Source organism: Elgaria multicarinata, chromosome 16 (genome assembly GCF_023053635.1).
Source record: "Elgaria multicarinata webbii isolate HBS135686 ecotype San Diego chromosome 16, rElgMul1.1.pri, whole genome shotgun sequence".
NCBI lineage: Eukaryota > Metazoa > Chordata > Lepidosauria > Squamata > Anguidae > Elgaria > Elgaria multicarinata.
The window spans coordinates 18,820,287-18,838,484 of record NC_086186.1 but is presented as its reverse complement, the minus strand read 5'-3'; the positions used below and the strand labels follow the sequence as shown (position 1 = coordinate 18,838,484).

The 18,198-nt window shown below is 46.0% G+C and overlaps 1 protein-coding gene across 1 annotated transcript in view; it reads left to right on the top strand.

The window, feature by feature from the left end:
• WDR93 (WD repeat domain 93) overlaps positions 1–16,834 on the top strand; it is a 35,440-nt gene extending 18,606 nt beyond the window's left edge. Inside the window, exons 12-19 of the mRNA XM_063142575.1 lie at positions 782–913; positions 1,254–1,467; positions 1,897–1,957; positions 3,528–3,684; positions 8,103–8,268; positions 9,637–9,756; positions 10,339–10,402; positions 16,507–16,834. Coding sequence (XP_062998645.1) covers positions 782–913; positions 1,254–1,467; positions 1,897–1,957; positions 3,528–3,684; positions 8,103–8,268; positions 9,637–9,756; positions 10,339–10,360 — 872 coding nt within the window. The 3' untranslated portion in view covers positions 10,361–10,402; positions 16,507–16,834. The remainder of the gene's footprint in view (positions 1–781; positions 914–1,253; positions 1,468–1,896; positions 1,958–3,527; positions 3,685–8,102; positions 8,269–9,636; positions 9,757–10,338; positions 10,403–16,506) is intronic.
• The last annotated feature ends 1,364 nt before the right edge of the window (positions 16,835–18,198 follow it).

Here is an 18,198-nt window from a genome sequence, read left to right as displayed (position 1 = left end):
GAAGTTTTTCCTGATGTCCAGCTGGAATCTGGCTTCCTTTAACTTGAGCCCGTTATTCCGTGTCCTGCACTCTGGGAGGATTGAGAAGAGATCCTGGCCCTCCTCTGTGTGACACCCTTTTAAGTATTTGAAGAGTGCTCTCATGTCTCCCCTCAATCTTCTCTTCTCCAGGCTAAACACGCCCAGTTCTTTCAGTCTCTCTTCATAGGGCTTTGTTTCCAGACCCCTGATCATCCTGGTTGCCCTCCTCTGAACACGCTCCAGCTTGTCTGTGTCCTTCTTGAATTGTGGAGCCCAGAACTGGACGCAATACCCTAGATGAGGCCTAACCAGGGCCGAATAGAGAGGAACCAGTTCCTCATGTGATTTGGAAGCTCTAACAGTCAGGAAGCTTTTCCTGATGTCCAGCTGGAATCTGGCTTCCTTTAACTTGAGCCCGTTATTCCGTGTCCTGCACTCTGGGAGGATCGAGAAGAGATCCTGGCCCTCCTCTGTGTGACACCCTTTTAAGTATTTGAAGAGTGCTATCATGTCTCCCCTCATGGATGTAGGGTGGAGCAGAAGGAGGGGTCAGTGTTGTACTTCTGACAGCAGGACCGGTATGAAAAAGCTATAGGGCCCAACGCGTGGCCTCACTGAGGCTGGATTCTGCCTGCCGGCTGCCGTGGTACTGTGAGCCAGGAAGAAAGTCGGGAGGAAACAGGAGCGGCTCTAAGGAAAAGGCACAGTGTCTTTCCTTCCCGCCGGCTCCATCGTTCACAGCGTCTTCTGTTCCCTCTAGATTCCGATCTGAAGCCAGATGTGGTTTGGCCATGCGCTGCTGCCATCGCGTGCTCAGCGGTCACACCTTGCTCTTCTTACCTGGCTTTCGCCTGTGAAGATGGGGCCATTACTGTTTGGGACAAATCTCTTGGTGAGCTTTCCCCTTACTGCCGTTCGTGAAGTTGGCAAAGGCTGTAGCCTTCTTCCAGGTTTCAGTGTGTAAGAGCAGCCCCGCTGCCGTGGTGGCTCAGGAGTGCCTTGGCTCAGCTTAGGCTTCTACACCAACACCCCTCATTTCTGGAGAAGGCAGACCAGGCAATTTATTTTATTTAAGGCATTTCTTGCCCCCCTTGAAGGGTAGAAGCCCTCCCAAGGCCATAAAACTCAAAAAGCCAATGCGCTATTAAAAGCAGTGAAAACAGTTGCCTTATTTAAGTCACGACCCTGCTGTTATTCCTGTCCTCAGTGTGGGGATGTCTGTGTTTTCCTAGGGTTCCCCTTGTCCGTGACTGTGCTTCCAGAGGGGTATGTCATACGAAGCATCCAGTTCATGCCATGTTCGCCGCCGCCCAGCGAGAAGACCCCTTGCTCTAGTAAGACCCCCGCCAGTACCAAAGTTCAGCTTCTGGTGTTGTGTACGGATGGCTCTCTCCACTTGATCGAATCGAGGGCCAAAGGATTTAACACCAAGCTACTGGGATACAGGTGATGCAGGGCTCAGGCTGCAAAGAGGCCCAGAATATGTGTGTGCGTGTGTTTTGATGATGGTGGGGTCCCTCTTCCTGTGGTCCAGGCCCTTGAAGATAAATACTCTTGTCCTGCCTGCCCCAATTTACTCCTCAGGAGAAAAGGGTACTACATTTTAGTTCTCTTTTGGAGAGTTGGCTGGGATTAAAGCCCCAAGGCTAGTACTGGATCCGGGAGTCGGGATCCCTCATAGCTGTGAAGAGCTATGTTCTCCCCCTGCTTTTCATCACTGCTACCCCATAATTGCCCTTCCTCATTTGCCAACGAAAACACCACCTATGGTTATGTAAACCCTCCCTTCCACTCTCTCATTTATATGATTCCTGTTTGTGCTGAAAGAAGATAGGCATAAGCAATAACACACAGGCTTGCATTTTTTTTTTATAGGCCTCAGGCTCCCGGTCAGGTGATCAGTGCTGTGGCAACCCTTCCAACTTTTCCTGATGCAGTGAGTGCTTTCAGATGATCTCCTACAAGATCTCCCCCGTCTTCTAAATAACAGGGCCGTGAAGGTTGGGGGTGGGGGAGAGATGCTGTTTTAGTTAGATCAGGACACCCAAAGAGAAGGCGCCTGGGCAGGGCATCGTCTGCAAAGACTTCGCACGTTTTGTGGGCGGAGTATGGATGCCGAGGGATGGCTGGCCATAGAAGTGTGTGGGCAGCTGTGGCACAGCTGGACTGGAGCCTAGAATTGATTGATTGATTGATTGCATTTCTATACCGCCCAATAGCCGAAGCTCTCTGGGCGGTTTGCAAAATTAAGACCATTCAAAGTATAAAACAACAGTATAAAACCATAATATAAAATACAGTATAAAAGCACAACCAAGGTAAAAACAGCAGCAATGCAAAAATACAAATTTAAAAGACAAATTTAAAACAGCAAAGTTAAAATTAATTTATACTGAGAGAATAAAGAAGTCTTCACCTGGCGTCTAAAAGAATATAATGTAGGTGCCAAGCGAACCTCCTTAGGGAGCTCATTCCACAGCTGGGGTGCCACAGCAGAGAAGGCCCTCCTCCTGGTAGCCACCTGCCTCACTTCCTGTCAGACTTTAAAACAAGAAGAAGAAAACCACCCCCTACGTATTTTTATTATTATTATTATTTATTTATTTATTTATTTATTTATTTATTTATATAGCACCATCAATGTACATGGTGCTGTACAGAGTAAAACAGTAAATAGCAAGACCCGTAAGCTATGCTTGTTCACTTAAAAGCACACAAGGTTAGACATAATAATTAATTAATTTATTTCTTACCCGCCTCTCCGTTTGGATCGAGGCAGGGAACAACAATAAGAACAAAATACATAAAACAGAATTAAAAACATAGTATACATCCTAAAATTCCACTGGATAGGCCTGCCGGAATAGATCAGTCTTTATAGCTTTCTTAAATTCTGATAGACTCTTAATTTGACGAGTCTCCTCCGGCAGGCCGTTCCACAGCCTGGGAGCAGCAGAAGAGAAGGTCCTCTGGGTAATACTTGTCAGCCTAGTTTTGGCAGACTGAAGTAGATTCTTCCCGGAGGACCTGGGTGTGCAGGGCGGATTGTACGGGAAAGACAGGAGCCTCAACAGGAGGCAGCCAGATCACCAGCAGTAGCGATCATGTTAGAACATTTGTAGTGCTTTGTTTGTACAATCCTTATTTCCAGATGGGGAGCTGAATTTAAGGAAATAAGAGTATTACAGTTTAAGGAGTTCTTGGCGAGAATGAGATTTATACTTTACCCTTATCCTCTAAATTAGCAGGCAAAGCCTCGTCCACACTTGTAGGCTTGAGTCCTGTTATGTGCTATTTCCATCCTGATTCTCTCTCTCTCTCTCTCTCTCTCTCTCTCTCTCTCTCTCTCTCTCTTTCTTTCTCCAGCTCTGCCTACAATCTAAATTGTGACTTGCTTTACTGAGCCCCGGTCTTGATCCCATCCAAGAAAGCAGAAAGGGGCTTAAGAAGCACTATCGATTTCGTTTTGGTCTTAAGTGATGCGTAGTTCACTTCCATTGTTCCAGGTGCTGATTTTCTTCTGGGATGGCACAGTCAATCTGATGGACACCGCTACGCAAGAGAACGTCTGCCAGTTCATCCCACCACCCACATACAAAGTAGCATCTCCCTGGCATCCAGTTTTCTCTGTGGACACTGATGGCCAATTCTTGGTCCTTCGAGGTAGGGAGCTCTGAATGTAAAGAAAGAGCAGGCTGGACGGAAATGGAAACTCACCTGCTATAAACCCATCTCTTGAATATCTTCTCCCGCCTCCCCAACTCTCAGTCTTTGGGTTATCTCTGACTTCTCTTTTTCCTTCTCCTTCAACATCAAAGTAGGATGTTGGCAAATCTTAGTGCTGCCACCTTTGTGGCCTCTGTGCCCGGCACACCCATGGAGGCCTAGCCTGCGGAGAGCAACATTTTGGGAACATCTAGAAACAGCAGCATTTCAAGGCATTCTAGCCGCTTTCCTTGAGTGGAGAGAACCCATGGCTTGCATATGCCCCAAGGGATGAGATAATGCCTTTCTGTTCAGTTCTTGGAGCATTGTAGAAAGTCTCTGAGATTCCTTCTCTTCTCTCTCTCTCTCTCAGTCTCAATCTCAATCTCAATCTCTCATTATTTTTCATCTTTTCTCCACCCCATCCATTGCTTTTCTTTATCTCTTATTAAAAGAAGATTGTTTGTTTTCATCAAGACCTATTGTGGATCCTTTAAGAAGGTCCCAATACTGGACAGACACAATCAGTGTCATTGGTTTTACCTTGGTGAGGCTCAAAGGTGACTCCTGCCTGTGTGAAGGGCAGTGAAATCAGTCCTCAGGGCTCTGTATATTTTGCATGGCCCACCTTATTTGAAAAGACATGCCTTTTGGGCACTTCCTTTGTGACCACACAAACCGAGGGCGGGAGGAGAATGCACCAAAGGTAGCACCTGCAGGAAGTGAGAGGGGTGAAGAACACAAATACAGATTGATCAGTTGCAAATCATGTCGCAGTTTCCCCTACTTTCTACTGGCTCTTGTCCCTTTTCTTGCTTGTTGGCAGTATTCGAGGCAGAAAGCCTGTGTGCACCAGTTGCTGGGGAACATGGGTGGGACGGTGCTGTTGGTCCCTGATTGACAGCTGGTTGGACATTGTGTGAACAGAGTGCTGGACTAGATGGACCCTTGGTCTGATCCAGCATGGCAGTTCTTATGTTCTTATGATGCATCTCAAGCCGCAGCCACTGCACAGAGAGTCAGGCAAAGCACGTTTATTACAGTATACACAGCACACTAGAGAATTTATTTATTTATTTATTTATTTAGAGTATTTTTATCCCTCACCTCAGCCAAAAGGCTCTCGGAGCGGCTTACAATGTATCAATAAAGAAGACAGTCCCTACCCTCAGGCTGACATTCTAAAAAAAAGACATGACACACAAGGAAAAGTGGATGGGGAGGGAAGAGGGAGAAAATAAAAAGAAATTAAGGAGACTGTTTAGGCTGGTGGGAAGGCCCTGCTCCGTCCTCTCATCTCCCAGTGGAGGGGCAAACCAACAGCTCCTTCTTCCCCACAAGGTGAAGATGGCAGTTAGCCCTGTGGGGGGGGGGTCCAACTGAAGCAGGCTCCGATGGTCCCTGCCTGCTCCAGTTTCCCTCGCATCTTCTTCCCTCTCTTGGAAGAATCCCTCTCTTGGAAGTGCTTACTTCCTTGCCTCACCTTCACTGCATCTTGCAACCTGCAGTGATCTTCTAAACCACTCCACGTTGCAGAATCTCTCTCCTGATAGACTCACCAAAACGATTAGCTTCCTTTCAGGGCATACAGAGAGGTTAGGTCCATCCAATTAGGGATCCAAGGTTGGCAATGAGTGCACACAAAGGACTCTGGTGAATCAAATCATCCTCCAGAAATTCAATGTAGTCAAGGAAACAAAAGGTTTATTTTATTTAAGCTCCCCAAACTACACCATGGGGGTTACATTTGTAGTTGTTGTATGATTTCTCGGACATGATTGACTGTAGCCCTGATTGGCTTGACAAATTGCTTTTACAATACTCCATGCAGGGAGAAGCAGGAGAATGCTCCAGCCCCTTTCTGTATGGAGTTTCTTTATGCAGAGAGAGAGAGAGATCAATCCCCTACCTCTCTCTACAAGGCCCCAAAGGATGATGTTAAGAGGCATGGCTTCTGAGGCCGCCCCCTGATGTCATCCAGCCCCTGGGGCTGAAATGGAATGCAGTTCAACTCCTGGGTCCTGAGCAGTTACCAGCCCTGCTCTAGAGTTTCAGACAGAGGTCCTTTTCATCAGCAGCTACCTGGTTTTGATTTAATGAGAATGTCTGGCATTGCATCTGGGACCTTCTGTATGCACCTTTCCGCAGAGTGATGGTGCCTTCTCAACTTTGTGGTACTTTTGGTTCACGGAAACCAAGAATGATTCTATTTGTGACCAACACACAAAAAGCTCACACTGCACAAATGTCTCCTACCCCAACCACAGTTCTTATCATGTTCTTTTAGCTCAGGGAATTTCCAAGGGGAGTAACACATGAGATAAGACCAGCAAGATAACCTACAGGAGTTGTACAACACACCCACTGACTAGTATGGGATCTCCCCATGTTTTCCCTCCTCCACCCTAGATGTTTGCCAGTCCTCTCCTTGGCCTACACCCAAGGGTGGACAGAAGGTAGATCTGCCTCTTCCGATAGATCTTTCAATAATTTGAAGTAGATTGGCAAGGATTTCTGACTCCCAACTGTTTAACAATTAAGGCAACAAAATGACTCCCCATAATCTAAATTATATTACTGGAATTATTGGCATTCTGTGTGTGCGTGTTTAAAGAATGATTTTAATGTGGTGTTTTCATCTTTTTATGATTTTATCTCTTATTTCCACCACTCCAAAATCGTTTGGATGAAAGACTTGACAGTCTTTCAGCATTTCAAAAAGCAATAAAGACTGATCTCTTCCGGCAGGCCTATCCAGTGGAATTTTAGGATGCTTTTAGTATGTTTTTAGGAAGTTTTAACGATGTATATTGTGTTTTGATTAATGCTTTGTGTGTTTTAAGCTGTTGTTGTTCCCCATCTTGATCAGGATGGAGAGGCGGGTTAGAGTTTCTTTAAAATAAAAATAAATAAAAATATGGAGCAGTATACAAATGTGATAAATAAATGAACATAAAGAGAACTTGGCAGAACTAGGAGCGGATTCTGGTATGGAAGGAAGCTTACATTTTGCTCCACTCAGTTCTGGTACTCTAAATGAATTCGTGGCCTCAGGATTCTTTCGTTCTATGCGCATGTCTCTTGTAGCACTCTCGATTGGTAGATCACACACACAAATTTACTGTGTCTTCGCAAATTGCCATTATAAACAAGTACAGAAAAAAACCACTATGCAATTTAAAAGTCTACTAAACCATTAAGAGTTGAATAGTTTTCCATACAACCTTTAGACTTTGTGGCATGTATCTGCAGAGCATTGACAAGGAAATTTAGAAGTTCTAAAACATAATACTTCTCAGCATTCGACAACAGGAAACAAGCCTTATAAAAGGAAGGACTTCTTCACACAGCACATAGTTAAATTATGGAACTCACTGTCACAAGACGTAGTGATAGCCACCAATTTGGATGGCTTTAAAAGGGGTTGAATAAATTCCTGGAGGCAAAGGCTATCAATGGCTACTAGCCCTGATGGTTGTGTGCTACCTCCAGTATCCCAGACAGTAAGCCTGTGTGCACCAGTTGCTGGGGAACATGGGTGGGAGGGTGGTGTTGCACCATGTCCTGCTTGTTCATCCCTGGCCAATGGCTGCTTGGCCACTGTGTAAACAGAGTGCTGAACTAGATGAACCCCTGGTCTGATTATTATTATTATTATTATTGTTATTATTATTGTTATTTATTTATTTATATAGGACCATCAATGTACATGGTGCTGTACAGAGTAAAACAGTAAATAACGGAATAACGGGCTCAAGTTAAAGGAAGACATCAGGAAAAACTTCCTGACTGTTAGAGCAGTGCGACAATGGAATCAGCTACCTAGGGAGGTGGTGGGCTCTCCCACACTACAGGCCTTCAAGAGGCAGCTGGACAAGCATCTGTCAGGGATGCTTTAGGGTGGATTCCTGCATTGAGCAGGGGGTTGGACTGGATGGCCTTGTAGGCCCCTTCCAACTCTGCTATTCTATGATTCTATGATTCTATGAAATAGCAAGACCCTGCCGCATAGGCTTACATTCTAATAAATCCAGCAAGGCACTTCTTCTGTTCTCATGTTCTTAACCCTTAGGGGATGGCCTTCCCTTGAACGATCTTAGCAAGGGAAGAATGTATTTGGTTCTGAGAACAATATAAATAGAGCATTCTAGCAGTACATGAATAGTATCTTCAATTGATACCGAATTGCAACTGCATACTCTCTCCTTCTTAGAAACCCCCTTGTGCCGACTGTTGGTAGATCTCGGAGTTGTAGTAAAATAAACAAAGTCAAACCCGCAAACCTGAGGTCTGCATGTTCCTGTGCTAGAGTCCTCCTTGGAGGTCGATTACGCTAGCGTGTCTGTCTCAGCATGTTCTCCCGTTTCTGTTTCTAGGGGAGGAGCAATCTGGGGGAGTTAAGGCAGAAACGGAAACCATCTTCCTCTTTGATTTCAATTCCTACTCATCCATGGAGACCTTTGCACTGAGGGCCACGGAGCCCCTCGATGCCTTGGCAGAACTGCCGTGGGACAGGCGCTGCGACGTTTTCCTAAATGACAAGTAAGGTTGCTCGAATCAGAAAGTTTTTTGCTCCTGTGGTTGTAGTTACGGGAAGGGGCTGGGAGGGGTTGGAATTACGGATGGGTGAAAAATACAGAGATCCATAATTAATATCACAGAAAAAAAAGCCAAAGTCGATATAAATCATAATCCACACACTCATGCAAATAAAAATAAACGCCATAAAGACATGAATATGAGCTGTTGGCGCTTGGGAAAAGCCTGTCAGGGACTGCAGTTGATGGTGCCCGGAGCCACAGCCAAGGGTGGGCGGAGTTTGCAGCTTGGCAAGATCACACTGCTCTTTTTCTCTCTGTGCTACTTCTTGTGCAAACACAAAGCAGAAGTGATCCCCAAAGAGGTGATCCAGAGAGCTAGAGCAGAGAGCCACGTGCATCCAGAGAGCCATGTGGCATTGAAGGCTGCCTGAAGTCCTCAGGCTGCAGGGGTCCCACCCCAGCTCCAAGGCCTCAGCTAGAGGCCTTTCTGAGCCCTGCTGCATGTAGTTGCCAGGGATTGAACATGGGATTTTCTACATGCAACGCACAGTACAGAGGCAGTCCTTAGTCAAGGAAGAACTGCACCAGGCTGGAAGCTGATGTGGTGAAGCGATGCAGAGCTGTTCAATGCCAAGCTCTTCCCGCATGTCACCACACTCTTCTCAGTGTGGTAGCCGCTGACGGAGATCTCCGCCATTTGTATATTTGTTCTCACCACCAGCATTGTTGCTGTAAAAATTACTGCAGTGTTGACCTGGTTCACATACAACACTAACCTGTTGTATGAGCTGTTGAATTCTGGGGTGTGTTGTGCAAACCAAGCCATGCTAACAAACCACTGTTTGTAACCCCCAACAACCCAGAAATGATCATTTCTTGTCTTGCGAACTTCAGGCTATTTGATTATGGGTTGTCGGTGCATGTGAACTGAGAACCATGGTTTGTTCGTGGATTGTTTCGCCAGGCTACAAAGGTGTCGAGAAAAAGCAGTAAAAAAACCCAAACAACCCAGCCATTCTACATGCCAGCAGAACAGCGCTGCAAAGGCATTTGGGATACAGGGAGGGAGTGGGCAAAGGAAGAGGGAAACAATCCAGGGATCGAGAAAACAAGCCATGGTTGTTTGATCATCTGCCAAACAAACTGTGGGTTGAGCAACAAACCATGGGTTAGTATTACATGTGTGTCAAGCACTCTGAAAGCTCGAAAGGGCTCTATAAACGCGGAGTGTGATTTTCAGTGCCAGAGAGCACCATGTTGAACAACGCCTGCTCACTTAGCCCCCTGGTGACCAGTGAATGAGGCATCGCGAAGCGGGTTGAGGCCGGAGCCCAGGGAGCTGGAATCTCTGTCTTTGTCTCATTGCCAGCCTGCAGCGGCTGTCCACAATTAGCCAGCAGATCCCAGAGTGCTGGAGCCAGCTGCAGGACTATGCAGCTGCCTTGACGAGGGGAAAACCAGAGGAAGTCATGGAACAGGAGGAGTCCAGGTAAGTTTGTCACTCCTGGAGGCAAATTCTGCGTGGTCATTGTCTTGACCAACCCAGCTATTTACTGTTTTTTTGCCAATCCTTGCCGCAGAGGTGGTCAACATGATGCACATGGACACCTTTTTGGGTGCCTGCCAAGGTTCCCCCTCCCCCCCTTTTTTTAATAAAAAAATAACAAATTTCCTTACTAGCAGCTGGGATCAGCGAGGGCTTCCAGCTCCCACCATCTTCATTTCCCATGAATGCCTCCAGGCCACAAGTGGGGCTGAGAGTGAAGATGACGGATGGGTGCAGGCTGATGATTTCCTGTGCATCACATCAGCCAGCCACAAATTGAAGGGGGGAAAGGAAAGGAAAATGCCTCTGCTGTCCTTAATCTCGGGTTCTTCCTTGTGTCTTCTGGGCAGCTGCGGTGGGGATATTGCACCTCCTCAAGCAGGGAATCCTCTGGGAAGCGTACTTCCGTAGGCGTTGTGGGCATACCTGCCCCCTATTCACAAAAACCAGCTCCTTCCATTCTTGTCTATGACTTCGAATGAATCAGCTGTTAATTCTGCTTTCCCATTCTACTCTCTTGCCCAGGAGTGCTGAAGATGACACGTAATACGTCGGCTGGGAACAGCGGAGTCGAAGGACTCAACAGTGAGTCAGTGCATAAATTGTGTTGAGCACGGGCACCATCCTTGCCATTCACTGCCGCGCTTTACGAGTTCCAAATCTGATCACAATTTAGCTGTTCAATCCTGTTCCCTTTTGGACCCTTTCAGCTAGCATCTGCTCCAACATAAGAAGGGGCCATAGCTCAGTGTGATAGAGCACATGCTTTCTATGTAGAAGGTCCGAGGTTCGATCCCCGGCTTCTCTGGGTATGCAGGTAAGAATCCTGCTTAAAACCCTGGAGAGTTGCTGCCAGTCAGCGTTGACAATACTGGGCTAATGGTCTGAATCAGTGTAAGGCATTATAACTTCATTAATATGGGAGCCGTACGTGCAGGCAAAACCATAGAGGAATGTATCATGTGCTGCTTCCAGTTTCAGCATCTTTGATGGTACAGGTAGAGGTACAATGTTTCCCACTGGTGGTTAACAGCATCCCTAAATCACACTGGAGCATTCTTCAGTGGCACTGATTACCATAGACCGTAAAGTGACACAGATGTAATGGTAAATCATGGCTTGGCCTTATGTGAATGAGCAGAGAGGAGCTAAGGATCGTGCACTTCCTTCTCCCTTGCACACCACAATTTCCTCTCCCAGAACCTCCAAAACCATAGTTTGCCATTTCGACTAAGCTGGGGTTTGCATGTGCTCTGAAAACTGGGCCGTTGATCCAGCGTTAGAGCAAGATGAACTGTTAAACCATGGTTTTACCAAGGTCAGAGGTGCAGGAACGGAGCCTGGAGAGAGCCTAATATCTCCAGGTTCCTCTGCGCTAAAACACGATTTGGAGCTCTCTCTGAAGCGCCCTGCTCTTTTCAGATTCCAGGACTCGTCAAGAAGTCCTTTTTGCAGTGATTTGTCTGCTTCTCGACATATCTCCTTCATCTGGCTGAGGTTTCACCAGCCGGGTAGTGTTTGTGATAGTTGGGAACCTTGTCTATGCCTTTTAAGGGGCTTGCCATTTTACAAGCAGAAGTGGAACATCACAGTAGCCCACCAGAGAGCGCTCAAGGGCTGTAGCCAGGAGCCTGCATCCCTTAGAAGCATGGTAAATCCTCTGCTGCTGTATCTTGTGTGTTGAATCGAGAGTTCTCCTGAGAAGCACCCTAAAGTTTAGTCCACGGATATGAATAAAGCTCCGGGACGCTACCCTTCCTGTGTCTTCTCCTGGTTGTCTTTTAGGGCGATCCTATATCAGATGCTTTGGCTTCTGCTCTGAAGGTCAGCATAGAGGAGGGAGATCTTCCTCCAAACTCTGGTCTAGTTTAGTATATAATTATAGTATTGTATTTCTTTATTTACAGTCAACAGACCAATATAAAACAAGAAGATACACCATTATATAAAACAGTACAAAGTAGGGATAAAAAAGAGGGAGTGTTACAAAACCACTAAAGATACTAGATTGTTATTTGCTGGTTTCTGAAAAGGGAACAGAATTGGGTTATTGGGGCCTAGCATAGTGAAAAAGGGAGGGATATATAGATAATAAAATTGCTAATCTGGATTTAAGCGCAATCAACATCCATAAGAGATCTGGTGCGGATGGCCAAATTCAGGAATTATAGTCAACCATGGTTATCAGTATGAGCAATCTGTTATCATGTTATCATAGTGGTTAGAGCAAGCTGGCAGCAAGCGTACACATCAGCATAACCCGATTGGGATCTTACACATTCCCGGCACAAATGTTGAGGAGCAAACAAAAGCACTCCCTGAAACACAGAGCAAAGCAAACTGCTAGCCACATCACTGTCCATGGGAACGCTGCAGATTTCCACCAATGACAGGCCAGCACATTGAAGACACCCTCAGGTCAGCTAAGTAGGGGCAGAGCTAATCCACACACACAAGGATGGAGAGACGATCCCAGGACACTCGGCCCACACAGACACCCGACGGCTTGCTCCACTGCATAGGCTGTTGGACTTCCGGCAACCATTGCCCAGCGTCTGCAAGCCTCCAGGAATCCCTGCACTTGGGGTTTGCAAATGTCCTTATTCTACTCACCTACCAGGACTGCTCATTACCGTCCTTTTAAAGTGCCAATACAAATGGAAGGGAATTCTTAAAAAGAATTAAAAAACCTAAATTGAGATATCAGCACTGCCATTTACCCAGATTTAGGGCACAATCTTATGCATGTTTGGACAGAAAGAAGTCCTACAACTCCCAGCATTCCCCATCCAGTATGGCTGGCTGAAGCATGCTGGGAAGTTGTAGGACTTTTTTTTTTGTCTGGAGGAGAAGACTATCAAGGGCTATTATTATTATTATTATTATTATTTATTTATTTATTTATTTATTTATTTATTTATATAGCACCATCAATGTACATGGTGCTGTACAGAGTAACAGAGCCCTGATGTACAGAGCCCTGTACAGAGCCCTGATGGTTATGTGCTACCTCCAGTATCCCAGACAGTAAGCCTGTGTGCACCAGTTGCTGGGGAACATGGGTGGGAGGGTGCTGTTGCACCATGTCCTGCTTTGTTGGTCCCTGGCCGACGGCTGGTGGGCCACTGTACGAACAGAGTGCTGGACTGGATGGACCCTTGGTCTGATCCAGCAGGGCTCTTCTTGTGTTCTTATAGGATTGTGCCCTAAACGTTCCCTGCGCCACCTATCCTATTTGGCACAGAATTCAAATCCTACCTTTGTGACTGGGCTTTCCTTATGCTTCCTTATTTAAACCACTTTTGGAATCCACTTCCCTCCAGAATACATTAGGTGAGTCCCATTGCACCATAATTACTTTGCTAGTTCGGTGCAGACTTGATTTTGCTGTTTGTTGTTGTTCATTCTAATCTTTTGCAAAGCCTGGCAATGTTTTCTTTTGGATCAGCTACCCTTGCACTAGCTGCTTTTTGTTTTGTTTTGGTTTTTGCACTGCTGGAAAATAGAGGAGTTCCCCCGCTCCTATTCTATTGTCACTAGACCACTCTAAAAGCTGAAGTCATTCTAAATTGTGTTCCACCTCCCAGGAAGGTCACCTGGCAGTTATGAAGCGCTAGCGAGAATGATTGATGAGATATGCAAAAAAAAAGGGCATTCCTGTAATTGCCAGTGAAAAGATGAGCAGAGCGGAATTTTAGTGTTCATGATTAGGCATCAACCCTCTCATTTTAAGATGGGAATGGCATAGTTTTTATGAAAAATAAATTCCCCCAATTAAAACCACATGATTCTCCTGCAGGCGGAGGGGCAATTTCCCTGCAAACCATGTTTTACGTTAGTTAAATTTCAACTTCTCTACATGTTCCCCAGGTAAGTAGGGAAAAGCAGTTTTGGGGGGAGGTTTGCAAAGGAGCCTCGTGTAGCGCAGAGTGCTAAGCAGCAGTTACTGCAGCCGAAACTCCCCACGGCCTGAGTTCCATCCCAGCAGAAGCTGGTTCTCAGGCAGCCGGCTCAGGTCGACTCAGCCTTCCATCCTTCCGAGGTTGGTAAAATGAGTACCCAGCTAGCTGGGGGAAAAGTAACTGCGACTGGGGAAGGCAATGGCAAACCACCCCGCTACGAAGTCTGCCAAGAAAATGTCAGCGAAAGCAGGCGTCCCTCTAGGAGTCAGCAACGACTCAATTGCTTGCACGAGAGGTTCCTTTTCTTCCTTTCCTTGCAAATGGAGCTTCGGGCCTCTCCTCTCATTTGCTTCTTCTCTGCTAATGTCCCACTTTGCACCTAATCAGATTGTTTGGTCAACTTACGCTTACCCAAAACTGCAAAAAAAAAAAAATCAGCCAATTTTTCTGGACTTTAGGATTTTTTTCTTTGATGAAGACCAGGAGGAAGGAGGCTTCCTGCCTTCTTGTGCTCTCATCTTCCTTCCCTTGGCAGATGTACACGCTCTGCTAGGGGCACAGGCCGGTTCTCCTCTGAAGCCCAACTGGCCTTAAAATCGAAGATTTCAAGCTGTGCACGTTCCCTGTTAGGCTCAGGTCTCTCATGCGACATCGGGGCTCCCATGGTCCTGACAACAGCACCGCAACTTCTTCTCTGCAGACTCATCGGCTCAGTTCAGACAACACGTTTCTCAACGGTGCTTTTAGAACCCCACAGTGGAGTTTTTACACCACCGTTGAGAAATGTGTTGTCTGGCGGGAAAACTCCACTGAACAGTGGAGGTTTTTTGGGGGGAAAACGCTCCATGCAGAATATCCACGCTGCGCAGAGGAGAGTTCCTGCACAACCGTTGTGTATTGTGTTTTGTAGTGGGCTCCGTGGAGTTTTCCATTGAGTTGATTTTTCCCACCGGCTACAGAGTTCCCTGGCAAGAGTGGCAAAAGGAGCGCTGATGGGATTGTTTTGAGTGTGTGTGTGTGTGTGTGTGTGTGTGTGTTTGCAGCAATAATGGGATACCATCGGAAGGACTGGGGGAGGAGAGACGGTGGAGGAACTGTCAATCAAACATTGCAATGGATTTTACTCAATTCCACAGTAGCCCACGGTCATACAACGGTGGAGTTAGAACATGTCGTGTGGGGAGTACCTCCTAAAGATTCAACCGTTGAATGGAGATTTCACACTGCGTTGACTAACTTCTTGTCTGAAAACTGCTTCCCTGTTGCTCGGCAATCAATTCTCTGCCACTGCTGTGCTTCCTTTTTCCGTCCACTGTCCCATCAGGGCTGGTGTGGGCCAAGCTGTCCACACCACCCACCCACACAATGGGCTTCCCCTGAAAGGAATTAATTGAGCTTGCCTCTTACTGCGCTCGTAAAGCATGAGTTCTTTTGTTCAAGGTATGCTTCCTTCTGGATTTTGGGTGGCAACTTAAATATTACGAGCTCCGTGGTGGTGTGCCTGTCACTCACTCTGTGATGTTTTTGGTATCAGGCAAAGACCATTTTGTTCCCCCATGGTTTTTGATGTTCTGAGTTTTTAAAACTGTTTTAACTGCAGCTTTTAATTGCCAGGGCTTTTTAGGCGCGGATTGATTTTTCTTGGCTTCATTGTGCCGTTTTGATGGTTATTGTAAACCGTTTTTGACTGAAGGACGGTAAAGAAATGTATTCAGTAAGTAAAGAAATCAATATTATTGAAATAAGCCCTCCTGGCTACAACATCTTTCCCCCATCCCGACTGGGCAGGGATGATTACTCGTGCTAATGCCCTATTCTCTGTTGAACAATATTGCAGCTATATTTAATATGAGAAAGGGTTATTACACCATTATCTGCACCGTTACGGCTCACTCTAAACCACAGTGCTAAGTTTTAATTAAAGTTGCCAGTGTTTTTCCCAGGTTTTTGCGATTCTGGGCCAAAGTAGCAAAACACTTGGATACGTTTCGCTTAGTTTTCATTCCAGTTTATTAAGGGGGTGAAAGGAAAAGCCTAAGTCATTTGGCAGGGGGCTGGGAATCATGATTTCGAAATGACACAGGCAATATGGCAGCATGCTGATAGGGCAGCAAAGCCAATGTGATGTTTTCTGAAGGGAAATGAAATCTTCCCCATCCTGCTTTTACTGCCATTTCTTTCCTGAGCCTTTCCTGAATGTTCCGTTACTGAGGTGGTACCGTCATCTCGTTGGAATGTACCTCCTCAGCTTTCACCTGGAGATGCTTTCAAATAAGTCACCTTCAAGCTCAAGAGTTGTCGCCCTGCGCGGAAAGAGCACATGTCCGAGAGAAGGCAAACCTTTTCTTTGTTGTGCAAGCTTTCCACCTCCGTCAGACCTATGAGGGCCGGGTGTTCAAACAAAGGGAGAGGGCTCAACCAGAACCAGAACATTCTCCTAATGGCTCAGGCTGGAGAGAGGAACAGATCTGGAAGCTTATATAGAGAACAGCCACCTGCTCTACTCTGCCCTACTGGTGTAAAAGAGGGCGTTTAGACTGCCTGCAAGTTGGTCAGAGCTGGGTGGAGGTATAAAGGTTTAATATATGCCTAACATCCCTCAAGTTACTAGTTCAAGACTTCGAGACTGGACCCCAGGTACAATAGAGTGACATTTTGATGAAATGTTTTCAAACAAATGCCCGTGTGCACTCTCTCTCTCTCTCTCACACACACACACTGATTTGGTAGAATTGCATGAGAGGACTGTACCACATCTGCACCTTAGCATTTGAAACTACCTTTTTTCCAGTAGCAGATGGAGCTGCCGGCCAGATGTGCTGTTGCAGAAGAAGCCAGGTCTGTTGTTCTGTTCCTCTTCGATCCTGCAGCATTCAAATCAATGAAAGGTCCATTCAACAAAAGACATAGAAACCTTTTTGGGATCATATTGTTTGAAGACCATGAGATCTCAGGACTGATGCACACATTTTTTTTAAAAAAAAGGTGTGTACTTTTGGACCTGCAATCCCAGTGAAGCGCTGTGATCTTTTCAGTGCCAGGGGAAGGCTTAAACAAGAACTTTCCAAGCTTTTCTGTATGTTTTATTTCAACTGCTGGGTTTCTCCGGCTTTTTACATATCGCAGCCTTTTCCTGTTGTATTATATTCGTTTTTATTGCCACTGTATCGTCTCGATATTTTGCAAACCACTTTTGGGTAAGTTGTATACATGAAAATGTAGTATATAAAAACCTGAAGTAATTATATATCATATAAAAAAAAATTGACGTCTAAATGAATCGAACCTGTTTGGGAGCATGTCCTTCATGCAGTTACACATAACAGAAAGCAAGGAGTGAAGTGTAAACTTAATGCAAACCTGGGTTTGCTACCATGTAATGTGTGGGACAACCTTCAGCTGCTGGGCTTTGCTTCAATAAAACGAGCACCCACAATGTATAAAGACTACAGGTCTCTCACCAAATGGCCTTACGATTCTGCACTTGCCAAAAGAAATGTATTCGTTATTCCCTCTGAAGCACAAGACAGGTTAATCTATGTTCCTGAGAAGGCCGTGTGGTAGCATTTCGGAAGCTGATGAGATCCTGCAACTCATGCGGAACACGGGTAATAAAATCATTCCATTTTGCTCAAGAATGCAGGGGAAGTGTGCACTGGGAGTGGAAGGCTGGAGTTTTCAAGAAAAATAATGGGATCGGTTTGTTACTCCCCTGACGGTGGTGGATGTAATATCTTTCCCATTAGTTTACATAGACTTCTTTGTACCAAGGCTTTAGGAAAAGGAAAGAAAAATATCCTACGCGAGAGGAAAAAGTCAAACGACCAGCTGTGGCATGAAACACTGACCCAGACTTCAAATAGTGCTGAGGAGGGAGTGGGGGGGGGAATTGTTCCATAGAATTCCCCCTGCCCCCCTCTTTTCTTTAAAGGCTACTGGCATTTCTCCTTTAACAAGTGTGTTTGCGGGTGCCTGCTTTTTCATTCCTACTTTTGCTCAACTGACCCCCTCTGTTCAAGGATTGCCCGGATAATTCCAGATAATGTGTTAGAAGAGGGGTGCATAATCAGCCGTCATCGCCATGGGGCGTATCTACCATGCCGTTGGATTAAGAAACCTCCTTCAAGTGGTACCCAGGTGTGCTTGTGGTGCGGAGGTAGAGATCAGTGCCTGAATAGTGTAGTAAGACATTGTTTTAAGGTGTTTGCCCTAGCCTTGTGGTCAGAAAAGCACCATCCAGGCTCTGCTTGAAGAAGCAGTACATCCCAGGCTAGCACTGCAAGCGTTGGAGAGCAAATGGCCTGAACAGGCAAGATTCCTTTTAATGAGAGGAAACAAGGCAGATGCCTTTTTAGAAGCATGGCTGGGGAGAAGGACAGTGCACTTCCTTGTTAATTCATAGAATCATAGAATAGTAGAGTTGGAAGGGGCCTATAAGGCCATCCAGTCCAATGCCCTGCTCAATGCAGGAATCCACCTTAAG